Genomic DNA, 16,197 nt, shown 5'->3' on the forward strand with positions numbered 1-16,197 from the left:
AAGAAGAAGAAGAAGAAGAAGAAGAAGAAGAAGAAGAAGAAGAAGAAGAAGAAGAACAAGAGGAGGAGGAGGAGGAGGAGGAGGAGGGGGAGGAAGAGGAGTAGTAGTTTGGATTTATAGCCCACCTTTCTCTCTTGTGAGGAGACTCAAGGTGGCTTACGAGCTCCTTTCCCTTCCTCTCCCCACAACCGACCCCTTGTGAGGTAGGTGGGGCTGAAAGAGTTCTGAAGAACCGTGACTAGCTCAAGGTCCCCCAGCAGGAATGTAGGAGTGCGGAAACACATATGGTTTACCAAAATAAGCCTCTACCACTTAGGTGGAGGAGTGTGGAATCAAACCCAGTTCTTCGGATTAGAATTCACCTGCTCTTAACTACTACACCATTCTACCATTGCCAGCAAAGTGACCCTGGACTTCCTCGGTGGTTTGGTTTCCCATCCAAGTTCTAACCAGGGCGGACCAGACTTAGCTTCTGAGATCTGATGGAGTCAGTCAAACTTGGGCCGTCCCGGTCAGGGCAGAGGAGAATTCCCATTGTCTGCTTCTGCTCAGTGACTCTTGGTTTCCTTGGTGGTCTCCCATCCAAGCAATAACCAAGACGGACCCTGTTTAGCTTCCCAGTCCTGGCAAGACTGGTTAAGGTTGCCAGATACCTCTTGGCTACTAGTGGGGGGTGGAGTTGCCGGTTGGGAAATCTCTGGCTATTTTGGGGTGCTGTATGTAGTATGGAGATGAGTTGTAATTATGGGAAATCAAAGACCAAAGTTCAAAGACCAACCTTATTATCTCCAATGGTCTGGCTGCATCCATAAACTGTCTCTCCCGTTACCTGGGAATATATGAAGCTTCAAAAACCGCCATGTGTTATTATTACTAGTGGGAGGTGGAGTTGCCGATTGGGAAATTTCTGGATATTTTGGGGTGCTGTGTGTAGTATGGAGATGAGTTGTAATTATGGGAAATCGCCAGACCCCATGCTGATATCCCTAAGACTGGGCCAGTCAGGTCAGGACATGCTATCAATAAACTTCTAGTAAGCAGTTTTTAACTATTTTGCTTCCTGTTGTTTCAGCGGGGGCGGGGGGGATCCAGGGTGCCTCTGGTCACAACATAAATGTGTGGATTCCCGTCCCTGGTCTCCACAAGGTGCTACAGATATTCCAGTGTCCTGCATTGCTGTCCAGCTGTTCCAAAGACCAACCTTATTATCTCCAACGGTCTGGCTGCATCCATAAACTGTCTCTCCCATCACCCGGGAATATATGAAGCTTCAAAAACCGCCATGTGTTACGATGGCTTTGTGTGCTGGGAATGTAGCTGGGTGTTTCCTGCCCTCCTGAGCTAAGCTGGAGCAAGACTGAGCACTAACTGATATTTGTACACCATGTGCCTTTGGCTGGGTCTGATTTGTGGAATAATTTACATCTTTTACCCAAAAGACTCATCTCCTGCCTTGAATTATAGCCCTGAGAAATACACATGGCCTGCGTGTACATTCAAATATGATGGACGAGGGAAGCTCTTCCCGTTCGGAACATTTTCCCTGTTGACTCTGTGCCACCTGTTCCTAAGCACTATGGGCCAGATCTTTCTGTGAACTAATAATTATGGTGGAGGGAAGGACTGTCAATTCAATTCAACCTTTAATGGCACATAAATTGCAAATATATTTACATTTAGAACATTTAAATATTGATATTGAAAATGTTTTCCAAGAACTTAGCCGCTGCCAAGGTAATCGATGGGCTACACTCACTTAACAAAAAGCGAGTGGTCTGGAATTTAGAGCAATTAAGCCTTGGAAGCAACAAAGGTGGATTAAAATCATGCGCAGGTTACTATGAAGATGACATTCCAGGAGGATATGAGATATAGGGCCTTTCCCCACGTTTCCCTCGGCCTCCGTCGCTGCTAATTCTAGGTACAAGCGCGTGGTATCCTTGGAGGCCGCGTGCCCTGGCATCCCCACGGTGCGCTCTGCATCGCGGAAACATCGTGCTGCCCTTTGCAAGGGCGCCAGGGATGCCTCGCGCTGAGGGGGTGCGACAGTGGCAGCATCGGGGCGGCTGCACTGTCGCTGCCCCTCTCGTGGGGAGTGCCAGGGGACCCTGCGCTACTCTCCTCAAGTAGCGCAGGGCTTAAGGTAAGTGGGGAAAGGCCCATAGTTTCAGGAGATCCACATCCGCAACGGCACATTCTCTGTTGCTTGGGAATTCGGAGGTATGTCCCAGAAGTAACAGCTGATGGGAAACTGTTGAGGCGTGCGAACATAAATGTGCGGCGTTGCTTAATGGATGACAGAGGTGTGAGATATTTAGCTCTTGTTCTGTAGCTTGGCTGTATTCCAAGGGAGCGGGGGGAAGTGTACAGATGCCTTTGTTGGATAGAAAAGGTGATGCTCAGAATCCCCCAGTCTTTCCCGGATTTGGTTAAAGATATACAGTTCACTGTCAATCCCAGTATTATCCAAATTGATCCCTATGGCTCTGATTTTGTCCTCGATGACTTTAAACCAGCAAAATTGAAACTTGTCTTTAAAAAGGTTTAAGTCACTGGCATAATGCCCATTGGGCAAGGTGGGCAGCTGCCCAGGGCATCACCTTGTGGGGGGCATCAAAATGCTGGGTTCGTTTTGGGGTATTTTTAGTGGTTTTCCATTTTCGGCCTGCAGGGGGCGCAGTTCTTAGGCTAGCCGGCAGGGGTAGGGAACCTGCGGCTCTCCAGATGTTCAGGAACTACAATTCCCATCAGCCTCTGTCAGCATGGCCAATTGGCCATGCTGACAGAGGCTGATGGGAATTGTAGTTCCTGAACATCTGGAGAGCCGCAGGTTCCCTACCCCTGGGCTAGCGGCACCAAAATTTCAGCGTATCATCAGGAGACTGTCCTTATGCTAACCCCCAGGTTTGGTGAGGTTTGGTTCAGGGAGTCCAAAGTTATGGACTCCCAAAGGGGGTACCCCTATCCCCCATTGTTTCCAATGGGAGCTAATAGGAGATGGGGGTTACAGTTTTGAGGGTCCATAACGTTGGCCCCCCTGAACCAAACTGCACCAAACTTGGGGGGTATCATCAGGGCAGTCTCCTCATGAGACCCTGAAAGTTTTGAGACTGGGCCTTCAGAAATGTGCACCCCCCCCCCTCAGCCTGCAACCCCAATTGACAGCAATGCAGAAAACTCAATGCAGATTCCTGGGCAGATGATCTAAAATGTAATTTAAGCCAATACTATATGGTGGCAATCCAGGCTTCTGTCTCGACAAGTGAGAGACCAACTTCAAGACATAAGGTTGGAGAGGTGACACTATTCGGGACTCCCAAGATCCTTCTCAGAAACTGTACTTGAATTTGTTCAACATCAGATTGAAAGTCACTGACCCAAATTGGGATGCCATAGAGAATTTTAGGCAGTAGCTTTGCTTGGAAGATTTCTAGAGTGACGGTTACTGATTGGTTTCCCTTTCCGTAATAGAATCGAATTATACCAGACATGATACGTCTGGTGGATGAAATTAAGCAGGATCTATGAAGGAACTATTTAAGATTGCATTGGAAAATGATCCCAAGGTATTTAAAGGATTGTACCTGTTCAATCTCAATGTTATTGATTTTCCAGGAAAGAGGACAGCAGTTTTTGGAAAATGCAACTATTTTTGACTTCTCATTATTTAGTTTTAATTTGTTGAGTTCACAGTAGTCAAGAAAAGCTCCCAAGGACCGTCAAGTCACAGCTGACGTATGGCAACACCCCATGGGGATTTCAAGGTCGGAGATTCACAGAGGTGGTTTGCCATAATGTCCCTCTGCATTACAAATCTGAACTTTCTTGGTGGTCTCCCATCCATGGGACCCTATTTAGTTCCCAAGATCTGATGAGATTCAGCTAGCCTAGACACCCAGATCAGAGACTATTGAGTATGTGTGCATGTAAAGTGTCGTCAAATTGCAGTCATAAGAACATAAGAACTAGCCTGCTGGATCAGACCAGAGTCCATCTAGTCCAGCACTCTGCTACTCACAGTGGCCCACCAGGTGCCTTTGGGAGCTCACATGCAGGAGGTGAAAGCAATGGCCTTCTGCGGCTGCTGCTCCCGAGCACCTGGTCTGCTAAGGCATTTGCAATCTGAGATCAAGGAGGATCAAGATTGGTAGCCATAGATCGACTTCTCCTCCATAAATCTGTCCAAACCCTTTTTAAAGCCATCCAGGTGAGTGGCCATCACCACCTCCTGTGGCAGCATATTCCAAACACCAATCACACGTTGCGTGAAGAAGTGTTTCCTTTTATTAGTCCTAATTCTTCCTCCCAGCATTTTCAATGGATGCCCCCTGGTTCTAGTATTGTGGGAAAGAGAGAACAATTTCTCTCTGTCAACATTTTCTACCCCATGCATAATTTTATAGACTTCAATCATATCCCCCCTCAGACGTCTCCTCTCCAAACTAAAGAGCCCCAAACGCTGCAGCCTCTCCTCATAAGGAAGGTGCTCTAATCCTTCAATCATCTATGTCAGACCTGGGCATGATACGGCCCGCGGGCCGGATGCGGCCCGCCGGATGACCCTGACCGGCCCCCTTGCCTTGCTGGGGAACGAGGCGCCTTTGAAAGCCCCGCAGAAGCCGGTTGCCTTGGCTGCCAGCTTCTGCGGGGCTTTCAAAACAGCCTCGCCCCCCCCTGCCTTTGAAAGCCCCGCAGAAGCCGGTTGCCTTGGCTGCTGGGTTCTGGGGGGCTTTCAAAAGCACCTCGCCCCCCCCCCCTGCGTTTTGGCCCGGTCCTCCACAATATTTTCTGTTTCTTATGCGGCCCCATGGAAAAATAATTGCCCACCCCTGATCTATGTTGCCCTTCTCTGCACTTTTTCTATCTCTTCGAAATCCTTTTTGAGACGTGGCGACCAGAACTGAACACAGTACTCCAAGTGCGGTCGCACCACGGCTTTATATAAGGGCATGACAATCTTTGCAGTTTTATTCTCAATTCCTTTCCTAATTATCCCCAGAGTTTGCCTTTTTCACAGCTGCCATGCATTGAGTTGACATTCCCATGGAACTATCAACTAAGACGCCCAGTCAACTTATAGCAACGGCAAGAAGGGTTGAGGAGAGGTGGTTTGCCATTGACTTCCTTTGCAGAGTCTTCCTTGGTGGCCTCCCTCCCAAGTACTGACCCTGCTTTGTTTTCAAGATCTGTGGAGATCAGGTTATACCAGGTTGCCTTTCCTCCTGTCAGGGATGCGCCTAGTTGATTAGGATGCATTCCGAGCCTGATGAAGTTGTTACAAAATATACTGGCAGGGATTGTATCTAGTTGATTGAGATGCATCCCTGACTCAATGTAATCGCTACAAGGTATAAGTAACTAGCCTGCTATATGTTACCACTGCTCTAATGGGACATTCTTTCCTTGATCTTATTTTATGGCTTCGCACGCTGAGTAGATAACAAGGCTTGCCCCTGACACATTTGGTCCCATGGGAAATGGGATGTTTCCATTGTCCTGTGAAGGCAGGAGACCAGATGGCTCTTTCTCTGTCTATCGCCGACCTTGGGGCACCCAGGTTTCAAAATAATTCTTTCTCACATTCCTTGGGGAAACGGGAGGGGCGGGATCTACTTAAGAACATAAGAACATAAGAACTAGCCTGCTGGATCAGACCAGAGTCCATCTAGTCCAGCATTCTGCTACTCGCAGTGGCCCACCAGGTGCCTCTGGGAGCTCACATGCAGGATGTGAAAGCAATGGCCTTCTGCTGCTGCTGCTGCTCCCGAGCACCTGGTCTGTTAAGGCATTTGCAATCTGAGATTAAGGAGGATCAAGATTGGTAGCCATAGATTGACTTCTCCTCCATAAATCTGTCCAAGCAGATGCCATAATAATACTAATAATAATAATACTTCTGAATAAAGGGGATAGCAAAATCCAGGTTTGGCAAAACTGGCTTTTCCAAGCTGTGTGTTTTTTTGCCTAACAATAAACGCTGCTGACCAACAATACAGAGTCCGTTTATCGCTTCAAGGTTTGAGACCTTCCTCCTCCGCACTGGATAAAACATCTCACTATTTGTAAGAGTCCTGGACATGAACTATGACATTTTACATCATCATCATCCACTGTTTGTGGATAAAGCAAAAGTACCTTAAGAATCTGGTTCTTCAACCACAACACTAAGGTCAGGGAATACTACTACTACTACTACTACTACTACTACTACTACTACTACTACTACTACTAATAATAATAATAATAATAATAATAATAATAATAATAATAATAATAATAGTTTGGATTTATATCCCCCCTTTCTCTCCTGCAGGAGACTCAAAGGGGCTTACAATCTCCTTGCCCTTCCCCCCTCACAACAAACACCCTGTGAGGTAGGTGGGGCTGAGAGAGCTCCGAGAAGCTGTGACTAGCCCAAGGTCACCCAGCTGGTGTGTGTGGGAGTGCACAGGCTAATCTGAATTCCCCAGATAAGCCTCCACAGCTCAGGCGGCAGAGCGGGGAATCAAACCCAGTTCCTACAGATTAGATACACAAGCTCTTAACCTCCTACGCCACTGCTGCTCCAATAAGAACATTGGCTGATTACGCGCAAGAAGCCTGCTGCCCGAAGGGGGCGAATGTCCATCGCAGCAAGATTTATTGTATTAACCTGTTTCCTCAAGCCCCACTTTCACTTTTCATTCTCTCCACAGCAAGCGAAACCACTTCTAGCATGGTTTTAATTTGTTATGCCACCAGAGCGAGACAGGTTTGCCAGTGAGCACAGCTTTGCTCGGAGATCTTCTGTCTTCCTATGGCCAGCCTTCTCTCTCCCTCGTGCTGCTTTGCCCCCCCCTTCCATGTTGCTGACTGCTTCAAGTAACAGAAAAGAAGCTCACTCACATAACACCAACTTCTAATTCTCTTAATATTTCAAGATATCGATATAAAGGGAACTTGGAAATAACAAGCCTGTGTTCTCCGGCAAAAGCAGCAACAACAGCAGGAAGTATTGTGTCGAGGGGAGGGGGACAGAAAATCAGCTCTAGGACAGTCCCCTTCTTTAACAGCCTGTGGGCCACGGAATTGCTTTGCCTCTTTCATTTGGGAGGGAACGATCACTTTTGGAACAGTAATGTTGACGTAAGTGCAGCTTAAAGGGCGAAGTCAGCAGTCTTAACTACTGGGTGTTATGAGATCTGTGCCTTTAAGAATCATTTGATGGCAGAGTTGAGAGAACTAGACCTGGAATGCTCTCTGCAGAACAACTCTGGGGGAAGGAGGCAGTGCCTCCTTGCATGTAAACAGAGAAATACAAGGAGACCCCGCTTTGCAGAGGAAAGTCCCGAGGTAAGCATTCCATGCATAATAGCCCATTGGCACTTCCTCGGTATTCAGAAAGAATTCGCAATTCGCAAACCCACCCAAAAAGGGAGCCATAAAAGTTGTAGCAATCAAGGAAGTTACTTGAACCAGGTCAGTGGGACAGAGGGAAGCTGTCTTCTGAGTGCTGAAAAACACCCAGTCGAAATGCACATGCAAAAACAAAACATTGTCAAATCTGCAATATTCCCAGCCAGTGTCGATGGGCGCAAGAAGAGGTATCCATGGGCAGATTTGCTCCTGTGGGCTAGGTGTTGGGGACTTCTGCCAGGGCCAACCCCGCTTAGCTTCTGAGATCTGATGAGATTGGGTAAGTTTGGACTGGGCAGGCCAGGGCATCATTCCTCTAAGGCTACAATCCTTTCTCGGAAGCTCTTCCCTAATCCATGCAAATCGAATATTACTGTATTGTATAAGTATGGCGTAGATAACTAATTCATATTTCAAATAAACATAACTGATGAGGTTTCTAAATTCTCTGGTGGTAGCTCTAAACTCTCAACACTGCCAACAAATCCTGTAACTCTCAACCTGTAACAAATCTTTGTTAACTCATCAGCGCATGATAATGAGAACAAAACTGGAACAAGTTTCAACAAAGAAGTGAAAAACAATTAGCAACATTGCACAAGTTATCACTCGGCGACTCTCTTTTGCAGGATTGAATTGTATACAGAAGGTGGCTTGATTTGCGGTAGCAAAACAAATGTGTGCAAACAATTGGATAATCCCTCCAATAATATTCAAACAAGGCTTTCATTTAAAAACGTGTTTGTATTTTATAATGAAATTTACTTGATGAAAAGAACGTTCATTGTTCTTTGCTTTACATTAACATCTCACAGTGGGTGGGGGAAAGAAGGGTATGCTGACTCTTCCTCAGATGATTGAAGGATTGGAGCACCTTCCTCATGAGGAGAGGTTGCAGCGTTTGGGACTCTTTAGTTTGGAGAGGAGACGTCTGAGGGGGGATATGATTGAAGTCTATAAAATTATGCATGGGGTAGAAAATGTTGACAGAGAGAAATTGTTCTCTCTTTCTCACAATACTAGAACCAGGGGGCATTCATTGAAAATGCTGGGGGGAAGAATTTGGACTAATAAAAGGAAACACTTCTTCACACAACGCGTGATTGGTGTTTGGAATATGCTGCCACAGGAGGTGGTGATGGCCACTAACCTGGATAGCTTTCAAAGGGGCCTGGACAGATTTATGGAGGAGAAGTCGATCTATGGCTACCAATCTTGATCCTCCTTGATCTCAGATTGCAAATGCCTTAGCAGACCAGGTGCTCAGGAGCAGCAGCAGCAGCAGAAGGCCATTGCTTTCACATCCTGCACGTGAGCTCCCAATGGCACCTGGTGGGCCACTGTGAGAAGCAGAGTGCTGGACTAGATGGACTCTGGTCTGATCCAGCAGGCTCTTTCTTATGTTCTTAAGGCCATTGCTTTCACATCCTGCACATGAGCTCCCAATGGCACCTGGTGGGCCACTGCGAGAAGCAGAGTGCTGGACTAGATGGACTCTGGTCTGATCCAGCAGGCTCTTTCTTATGTTCTTAAGGCCATTGCTTTCACATCCTGCACGTGAGCTCCCAAAGGCACCTGGTGGGCCACTGTGAGAAGCAGAGTGCTGGACTAGATGGACTCTGGTCTGATCCAGCAGGCTCTTTCTTATGTTCTTAAGGCCATTGCTTTCACATCCTGCACATGAGCTCCCAAAGGCACCTGGTGGGCCACTGCAAGTAGCAGAGTGCTCGACTAGATGGACTCTGGTCTGATCCAGCAGGCTAGTTCTTATGTTCTTATGTTCTTATGTATGGTATTACTTGATCTTGTCAGATCTCAGAAGCTAACCGGGGCCAGTACTTGGATGGAAGACCACCAAGGAAGGCTGTCCAGAGGAAGGCAGTGACAAACCACCTCTGTTTCTCAACTTGCCCTGAAAGCCCCTAGCTGGTGTTGACATTAAGTTGGTACTTGGATGGGAGACCATCAAGGAAGGCTCTGCAGAGGAAAGCAATGGCAAACCACCTCTGCTTCTCACTTATCTTAAGAACCGCTTGCTGGAGTCACTATTTTGCTTCTCTTTGGCCTATAAAGCCCCTTGCTGGAGTCACGACTGAGTTTGGTATTTGAATGGGATACCACCCAGGACGGCTCTACAGTGGAAGGCAGTGACGAATCACCTCTGCTTCTCTCTTGCCTTGAAAACCACTTGCTGGGGTCACCGTAAGACAGCTGCGACTTGTTGACACTTTACACCTACCCGGTAACTCACATGCATGCTGTCAACCTTACACCTGAAATTGAGCTATTTGGCGAAGAAAATATCAGTGCTTGATGGGATTTGGCAAGTGCCAGTAACACAATCCAGTAATGAAGGAGTTAATTGTTGCATGCTAATTTGTTAGTGAGGTCAGAAGTCAGTGACCAGGTAATTGATACCTATTGGTTGGGTGGGCTACAGGCAGGTCTGCACGTAGGCTTTAGATATATCTTCTTTGTGTTGCACTCTGCACGTGTTCAGTTCAGTTCAGTCCATAGCTTAGTAGCCATGTAATAGTCTAAGCAGCAAGCTGGCTGTTGGTGCTAGCTAGTAAGAAAGAGGTTTATTGTTTTTCTTCCAAGTTTCCCTTCCCTGTAGTAAGTAAACTTTATTTCAGTAAAGCAACTGGTCTCTGCCTCATTATTGCATTAACTCTGCTAATTAAGTATTTGTCCACACGACAGGTAGGCAAGGAAGATAGAGAATGAATAAAGGTCCCTTTTAGTATGCAGGGAATTAGACAAATAATATTATCTTTGACCTGGTGCCAATTACATTTCCTTGAGCCATGAAAATTTCTGCAATCTTTTAGATATTCTGATAGTTCCCGGACTGGAATTATACAATAGGAGACCTGTGAGATTCACAGGGGGAGGGAATCTCATCCCGTTTCCCATTTCCTCCCCTATCACGTTTTTATCTCCAGGAGCCCAAGAAAACAGTGGAATCTGCAGACTGATTATTTCATCCTTAGGACACAGGCTTGAGAATTTAGAAAGCGTACTGTTCGCTGGCAGCCTCTCTGTTCCTGCTCAGACTTGAATTGCTCAATTAAAGGAAAATGATGCGGAAATGTAAAAAAAAAAAAGCAAGGCCTATTTGGGAATGTATAAATTTTGCAAGACTAAGACTAGATCAAGGGTGTCCAACTCAAATCAGCATTGAGCCAAACTCTGCATGCCTCCACATGAAGCTGGGTGACCTTGAGCCAGTCACAGTTCTCTCAGAACTCTCTCAGCCCCACCTACCTCACAAGGTGTCTGTTGTGGGGAGAGGAAGGGAAAGAAGTTTGTAAGCCACTTTGGCGTAGGAGGTTAAGAGCTCGTGTATCTAATCTGGAGGAACCGGGTTTGATTCCCAACTCTGCCGCCTGAGCTGTGGAGGCTTATCTGGGGAATTCAGATTAGCCTGTACACTCCCACACATGCCAGCTGGGTGACCTTGGGCTAGTCACAGCTTCTCAGAGCTCTCTCAGCCCCACCCACCTCACAGGGTGTTTGTTGTGAGGGGGGAAGGGCAAGGAGATTGTAAGCCCCTTTGAGTCTCCTGCAGGAGAGAAAGGGGGGACATAAATCCAAACTCCTCCTCCTCCTCCTCCTCCTCCTCCTCCTCCTCCTCCTCCTCCTCCTCCTCCTCTTCTTCTTCTTCTTCTTCTTCTTCTTCTGGTTAAGAAAAATGGGGTATAAATCCAAACTCCTCCTTTTCTTTCTCCCCCTCCTTCAACAGATGAAGAGGGACCAGACTTTGCAGTTCCACCCCCTGTCCCAGAGATCACAGCTCCTACACTGCTCATCTCCCCATTTTAAAATGTTCCTTAGTAGGGTTGCCAGCCTCCAGATGAGACCCGAGGATCCCCTGGAATTATAGCTCATCTGCAGACTATTGTGAAGCCCTGGACCTGAGACCAAACAAGACTCCGAAACCAGCAACAGTGGCTAGCAGAAGAAAAGCCAATTCTAAATTGTCTTTTCCCCAAACCCCTATATATCAATCCCCTGGTGCTCATCCCAGAGGCGTAACTCCAAGGGGGCAGCAGGGGGAAGGGGGCATGATGCACTGGGCGCGGGCCCCTGTGGGGATGTGGCAGGGGCATGGCGGGGCATTCCAGGGCGTTCCGGGGCGGAGGACGCACCAGTGCGCCAGGTGCTTTCCCCCCTTGCTATGCCTCTGGCTCATCCCCCTCCCATCTTTTCCTGCACTACCCAACTACAAAGGAAAGATGAGAAATGGTGAGACAGAACTTCAAGGCCGAGGGTAGAGATAAGCAGCCGTCTGGCCTGGCCACCCCTACTTGTTTCCGTTAAGCAACCTGCCTTTGCTTGTGAAATTGAAACCGAAACCTTTAATGGCATTTTTTAAAATATATATAATATGCAATAGGCTTGAAGAATATAAAATGCCGTTGCTTGCGGTAGTACCTAAACATTTTTTAAAATCCAGCAGTTTAGGAAGAGAATGGCCATGGCTTGACCGGTTAAAGATGATAGATAGATAGATAGATAGATAGATAGATAGATAGATAGATAGATAGATAGATAGATAGATAGATAGATAGATAGATAGATAGATGATTGATTGATTGATTGATTGATTGATTGATTGATTGATAGATGATAGATAGATAGATGATAGATAGATAGATGATAGATAGATGATAGATAGATAAATAGATACATGATAGATAGATAGATAGATAAATAGATACATGATAGATAGATAGATAGATAGATAGATAGATAGATAGATAGATAGATAGATAGATAGATAGATAGATGATTGATTGATTGATTGATTGATAGATGATAGATAGATAGATAGATGATAGATAGATAGATAGATAGATAGATAGATAGATAGATAGATAGATAGATAGATAGATAGATAGATAGATACCATTTAAGACTGCCACCAAATTAACCAAAGGCCATTCTAACCATTTTGTATCTGAAAAACCTAACAAGTGTATTTGTTTTCACCTTGGCTGCAATTCTAAGAGATGGGAAAATAACACCAGATCACGCACATTAGAATGAATGAGTGCATGCATAGTTTGGAACCATATCACGAGATGCAAAAGAAAGATTTGCATGCTGCTCTCTCATTCTAGCAACCTGACATTGCTTCTGTGTCGACGGATCGTCCTGATCAGCAAAAGGAGATTACTGACATGCATAATGAGATCCGGAGTACCGTGGAACCAAGCGCCAGCAACATGCTGAAGATGGTAAGATGGAAGAAGCTTAAGCAATGTGTGATGTGTGTTGATTGACACATGCTGGAACCTCACCCTTTGCCTGCACCGTGTTTGTTACATATTGGCAATTGGCTCTTGAGAGTTTCCCAGGCTGTCCAGCCATGGTCTGGTAGTTTTTGCTCCTAATGTTTCTCCTGCATCTTCGGCTGGTTTCTCCAGAGGCGCGTCCCTCTGTTAGCAGACCGTGGCCACGCAGCCCGGAAAAGACCACAACAGCCAATTGATTCTGGTTGTCTAAGCCTTGGACAATATATGCTGCAAATTGTTTGCAGTTTCTACCATGCCCCCAAAAGCAATGCAATCCAGAAACAGTGTTAAGCTTTGATTCAGGAACCACGACTGTGGTTTCTTTGTACTGTTACCAACTCCTGCTTGGGAAATTCTTGAAGATTTGGAGCTGGATGCTGAGAAAGTCTCAGCTTGGGGCGGGGATAAGGAAGTGGAAAACTCCTCCCGAAACAAACAGATAACGGAGTGGGAGAAAGGAAGCGAAAGAGAGGACAGCTACCGTATATACTCGCGTATAAGTCGACCCGCCTATAAGTCGAGGCACCTAATTTTACCACAAAAAACTGGGAAAACTTATTGACTCGCGTATAAGTCGAGGGTGGGAAATGCAGCAGCTGCTGGTAAATTTCAAAAATAAAAATAGATGCCAATAAAATTACATCAATTGAGGCATCAGTAGGTTAAATGTTTTTGAATATTTATTTCAAAGAAAAACAGTAAGTGGAAAAGAGGGTCAACAAGAACAATATGGTATCAACAATAACTTTAAAAGTACAAAAAACCTTAGCTCAACCAGCAAACCAAAGCTAAAACACAAGAGTTAAAATCCTCCAAAAGCTGGATTCCTCATCATCATCTGTACATGTCCAAAATGTAACCCAACCTTAGATTTTAAAGAGGGATATTATCAGAAATGGAAAATCTACTATTAGCTTCCATATGGCTTAAACAATGGGGGATAGTATCCCCTTTGGGGGGGTCCAATAACTTGGATCCTGACCCAAACTTCACCAAACCTGGCTGAATATCCATAAAGGGAGCTCTCCTGATGAGACCAAGCCAGGTTTGTGATAGTTTGGTTCATGGTCCAAAGTTATGGAACCCCTCAAAAGGTAGCCCCTATCTACTTCAATAGCTCCCATTGAAAACAATGGGGAATGGGGCCTGCCTCATTTTGGGGGTCCATAACTTTGGACCCCCTGAACCAAACTTTACCAAACTTGGCTGGTATCATCAGGAGTGTCTTCTGAGGGTACCCTGAAATTTTGGTGCCTCTAGCACAGGGGTAGGGAACCTGTGGCTCTCCAGATGTTCAGGAACTACAATTCCCATCAGCCCCCACCAGCATGGCCAATTGGCCATGCTGACAGAGGCTGGTGGGAATTGTAGTTCTTGAACATCTGGAGAGCCGCAGGTTCCCTACCCCTGCCATAAAAACTGCACCCCCTGCTGGCCGGCAAAGTAAAAACACACAAAAATTTTTAATGACCCGCATATAAGTTGAGGGGAGCTTTTTCAGCATTAAAAATGTGCTGAAAAATTCGACTTATACATGAGTATATATGGTAAGTTGGGAAACATAAACTGTGTTGTCCTCAACTGAAGGCCGGGTGGAACTGAAGCTGCGTCTTACAGGCCCTGCAGAATTGAGACAGATTCCACAGGGCCCTGGTTTCAATACAATACAACAACCTTTATTAGGCATATTAAAATAGGCTCCAGAGCATTACAGACATTTCTGAAGTACAAATCAAACGTACATTCAAAACACAGACAGATAAACTGTATCTAGCATTGGACGTTACTTAGAAAATTCTTTCACTTGTAAAAGAAATTTTGCTACTTTTTCCTCTGTGTTATTTAACAAAAGCTCCACAACAGAGTTGTCAGAATCTCTTTCAGATTTGTCTAAGACGCGCCCAGCAGAGAAATTCCTAATACCCACATATCTCGGACAGTCAAGTATAATGTGAGCAAGAGTCTCCACTTGGTTTTTACAGTGTGGACAGACCCGATCCTGGAGAGGGATAGATAGGTAGTGACCCTTTGTAATGGCCGATGGAAAAGTATTGCATCTGGCCCTTGTAATAATCCATCTCTGTTGGGGCCCTGGTTTCTTTTGGCAGAGAATCCCACCAGACCAGGGTCATGGCCGAAGAAAATCCCTGGCTTTAGGTGGAGGGAGGACAGTCGGACACTTTTGGGGCCAAGGACCACCAGCAAATTGTTTCTAGGAGAGCCCAACGCTCTTTGGGGGTCAAATTGAGAGAGGCAGTAGGTGAGGCAGGTGGGACTAAGAGAGTTTTGAGAGAACTGCGACTAGCCCAAGGTCACTCAGCAGGCTTCATGTGGAGGAATGGGAAAACAAATCCAGTTCTCCAGATTAGAGTCCACCACTCATGTTCTGGGCCCCACAATTCTAGAAGGATATTGACAGAAAAGGGCAACCAAAATGGCAAAAGATCTGATTTCCATGCCCTAGTGGGGGTGGGTGACTTAGGAACTAAATGTGTTATGTCTGGAGAAGAGAGGCCGAAGAAGTGACATGATAGCCATGTTTAACTATTTGAAGGAATGTCATGTTGAAGAGGGAGCAAGCTTGTTTTCTGCTGCTCCAGAGACTGGGACAAGGAGGTCGTTTCCCCACTTACCGTCTGCTGCGCGCTACTCTCCCCAAGTAGCGCGGGGTCCCATGGCACTCCCCACTACAGGGGCGGCGACAATGCAGCCAGCCTCTGACGCCTTCCCAGCTCACAAGAAGCCCCCTCAGCGCCAGCATCATTCCTGAGCTTCCTCAAAAGCGGCAGGAGTCTACAGGAAGCCCGGGAGCGTGGCTTGAGAAAATGGCAGCGTGCTGAGAGTAGAGCGCAGAAAGGCAAGTGAGGTCCGGGTAAAGTAGAGGGGAAACGACCGGAGTAATGGGTTCAAAATGAAGGAAAAGCAATTCCACCTAAACATTAGGAAGAACTTCCTGACCATCAGGGCTGTTCAACAATGGAATGCACTGCCTTGGAGTGTGGTGGAGTCTCCTTTGGAGGTTTTTAAACAGAGGTTGGGTGGCCATCTGTCAGGAGTGCTTTGATTGTGTGTTCCTGCATGGCAAAGGGTTGGATTGGATGGCCTTTGTGGTCTCTTCCAACTCTATAATTTTATGACTTACAGTAAGTGCATCTCCATGTTACATGTACGTGCATGTATCTGTTTGGAAGAAAGAGCCAGGGCGCATTGACTTTACAAATGGATCTAATAAGGAATCCACCAGATCTAGGACGACAACACTTAGAAAAGTGCAGTGAAGTTTCAGATGTCCTGCATCGCACACACCCCTTTTTAAATGGGGACCCTTCAGCCTTGCTAAGTGCAAATTCTGATCTAGCCAATTGCTTCAAACTCTGGCCCTCCAGATGTTCATGGACTACAATTCCCATCAGCCCCTGCCATCATGGCCAAGTGGTAGGGCTCATGGGAATTGTAGTCTATGAACATCTGGAGGGCCAGAGTTTGAAGACCCCTGGCTTAG

At 46.2% G+C, this 16,197-nt stretch overlaps 1 protein-coding gene across 1 annotated transcript in view; it reads left to right on the forward strand.

Annotated features, from left to right (window-relative positions):
* LOC125425308 (serotriflin-like) overlaps window positions 1-16,197 on the forward strand; it is a 133,490-nt gene that overhangs the window by 1,540 nt on the left and 115,753 nt on the right. The window contains exon 2 of the mRNA XM_048482912.1: window positions 12,522-12,638. Coding sequence (XP_048338869.1) covers window positions 12,522-12,638 — 117 coding nt within the window. The remainder of the gene's footprint in view (window positions 1-12,521; window positions 12,639-16,197) is intronic.

This window comes from Sphaerodactylus townsendi, unplaced genomic scaffold (genome assembly GCF_021028975.2).
Source record: "Sphaerodactylus townsendi isolate TG3544 unplaced genomic scaffold, MPM_Stown_v2.3 scaffold_27, whole genome shotgun sequence".
Lineage (NCBI taxonomy): Eukaryota > Metazoa > Chordata > Lepidosauria > Squamata > Sphaerodactylidae > Sphaerodactylus > Sphaerodactylus townsendi.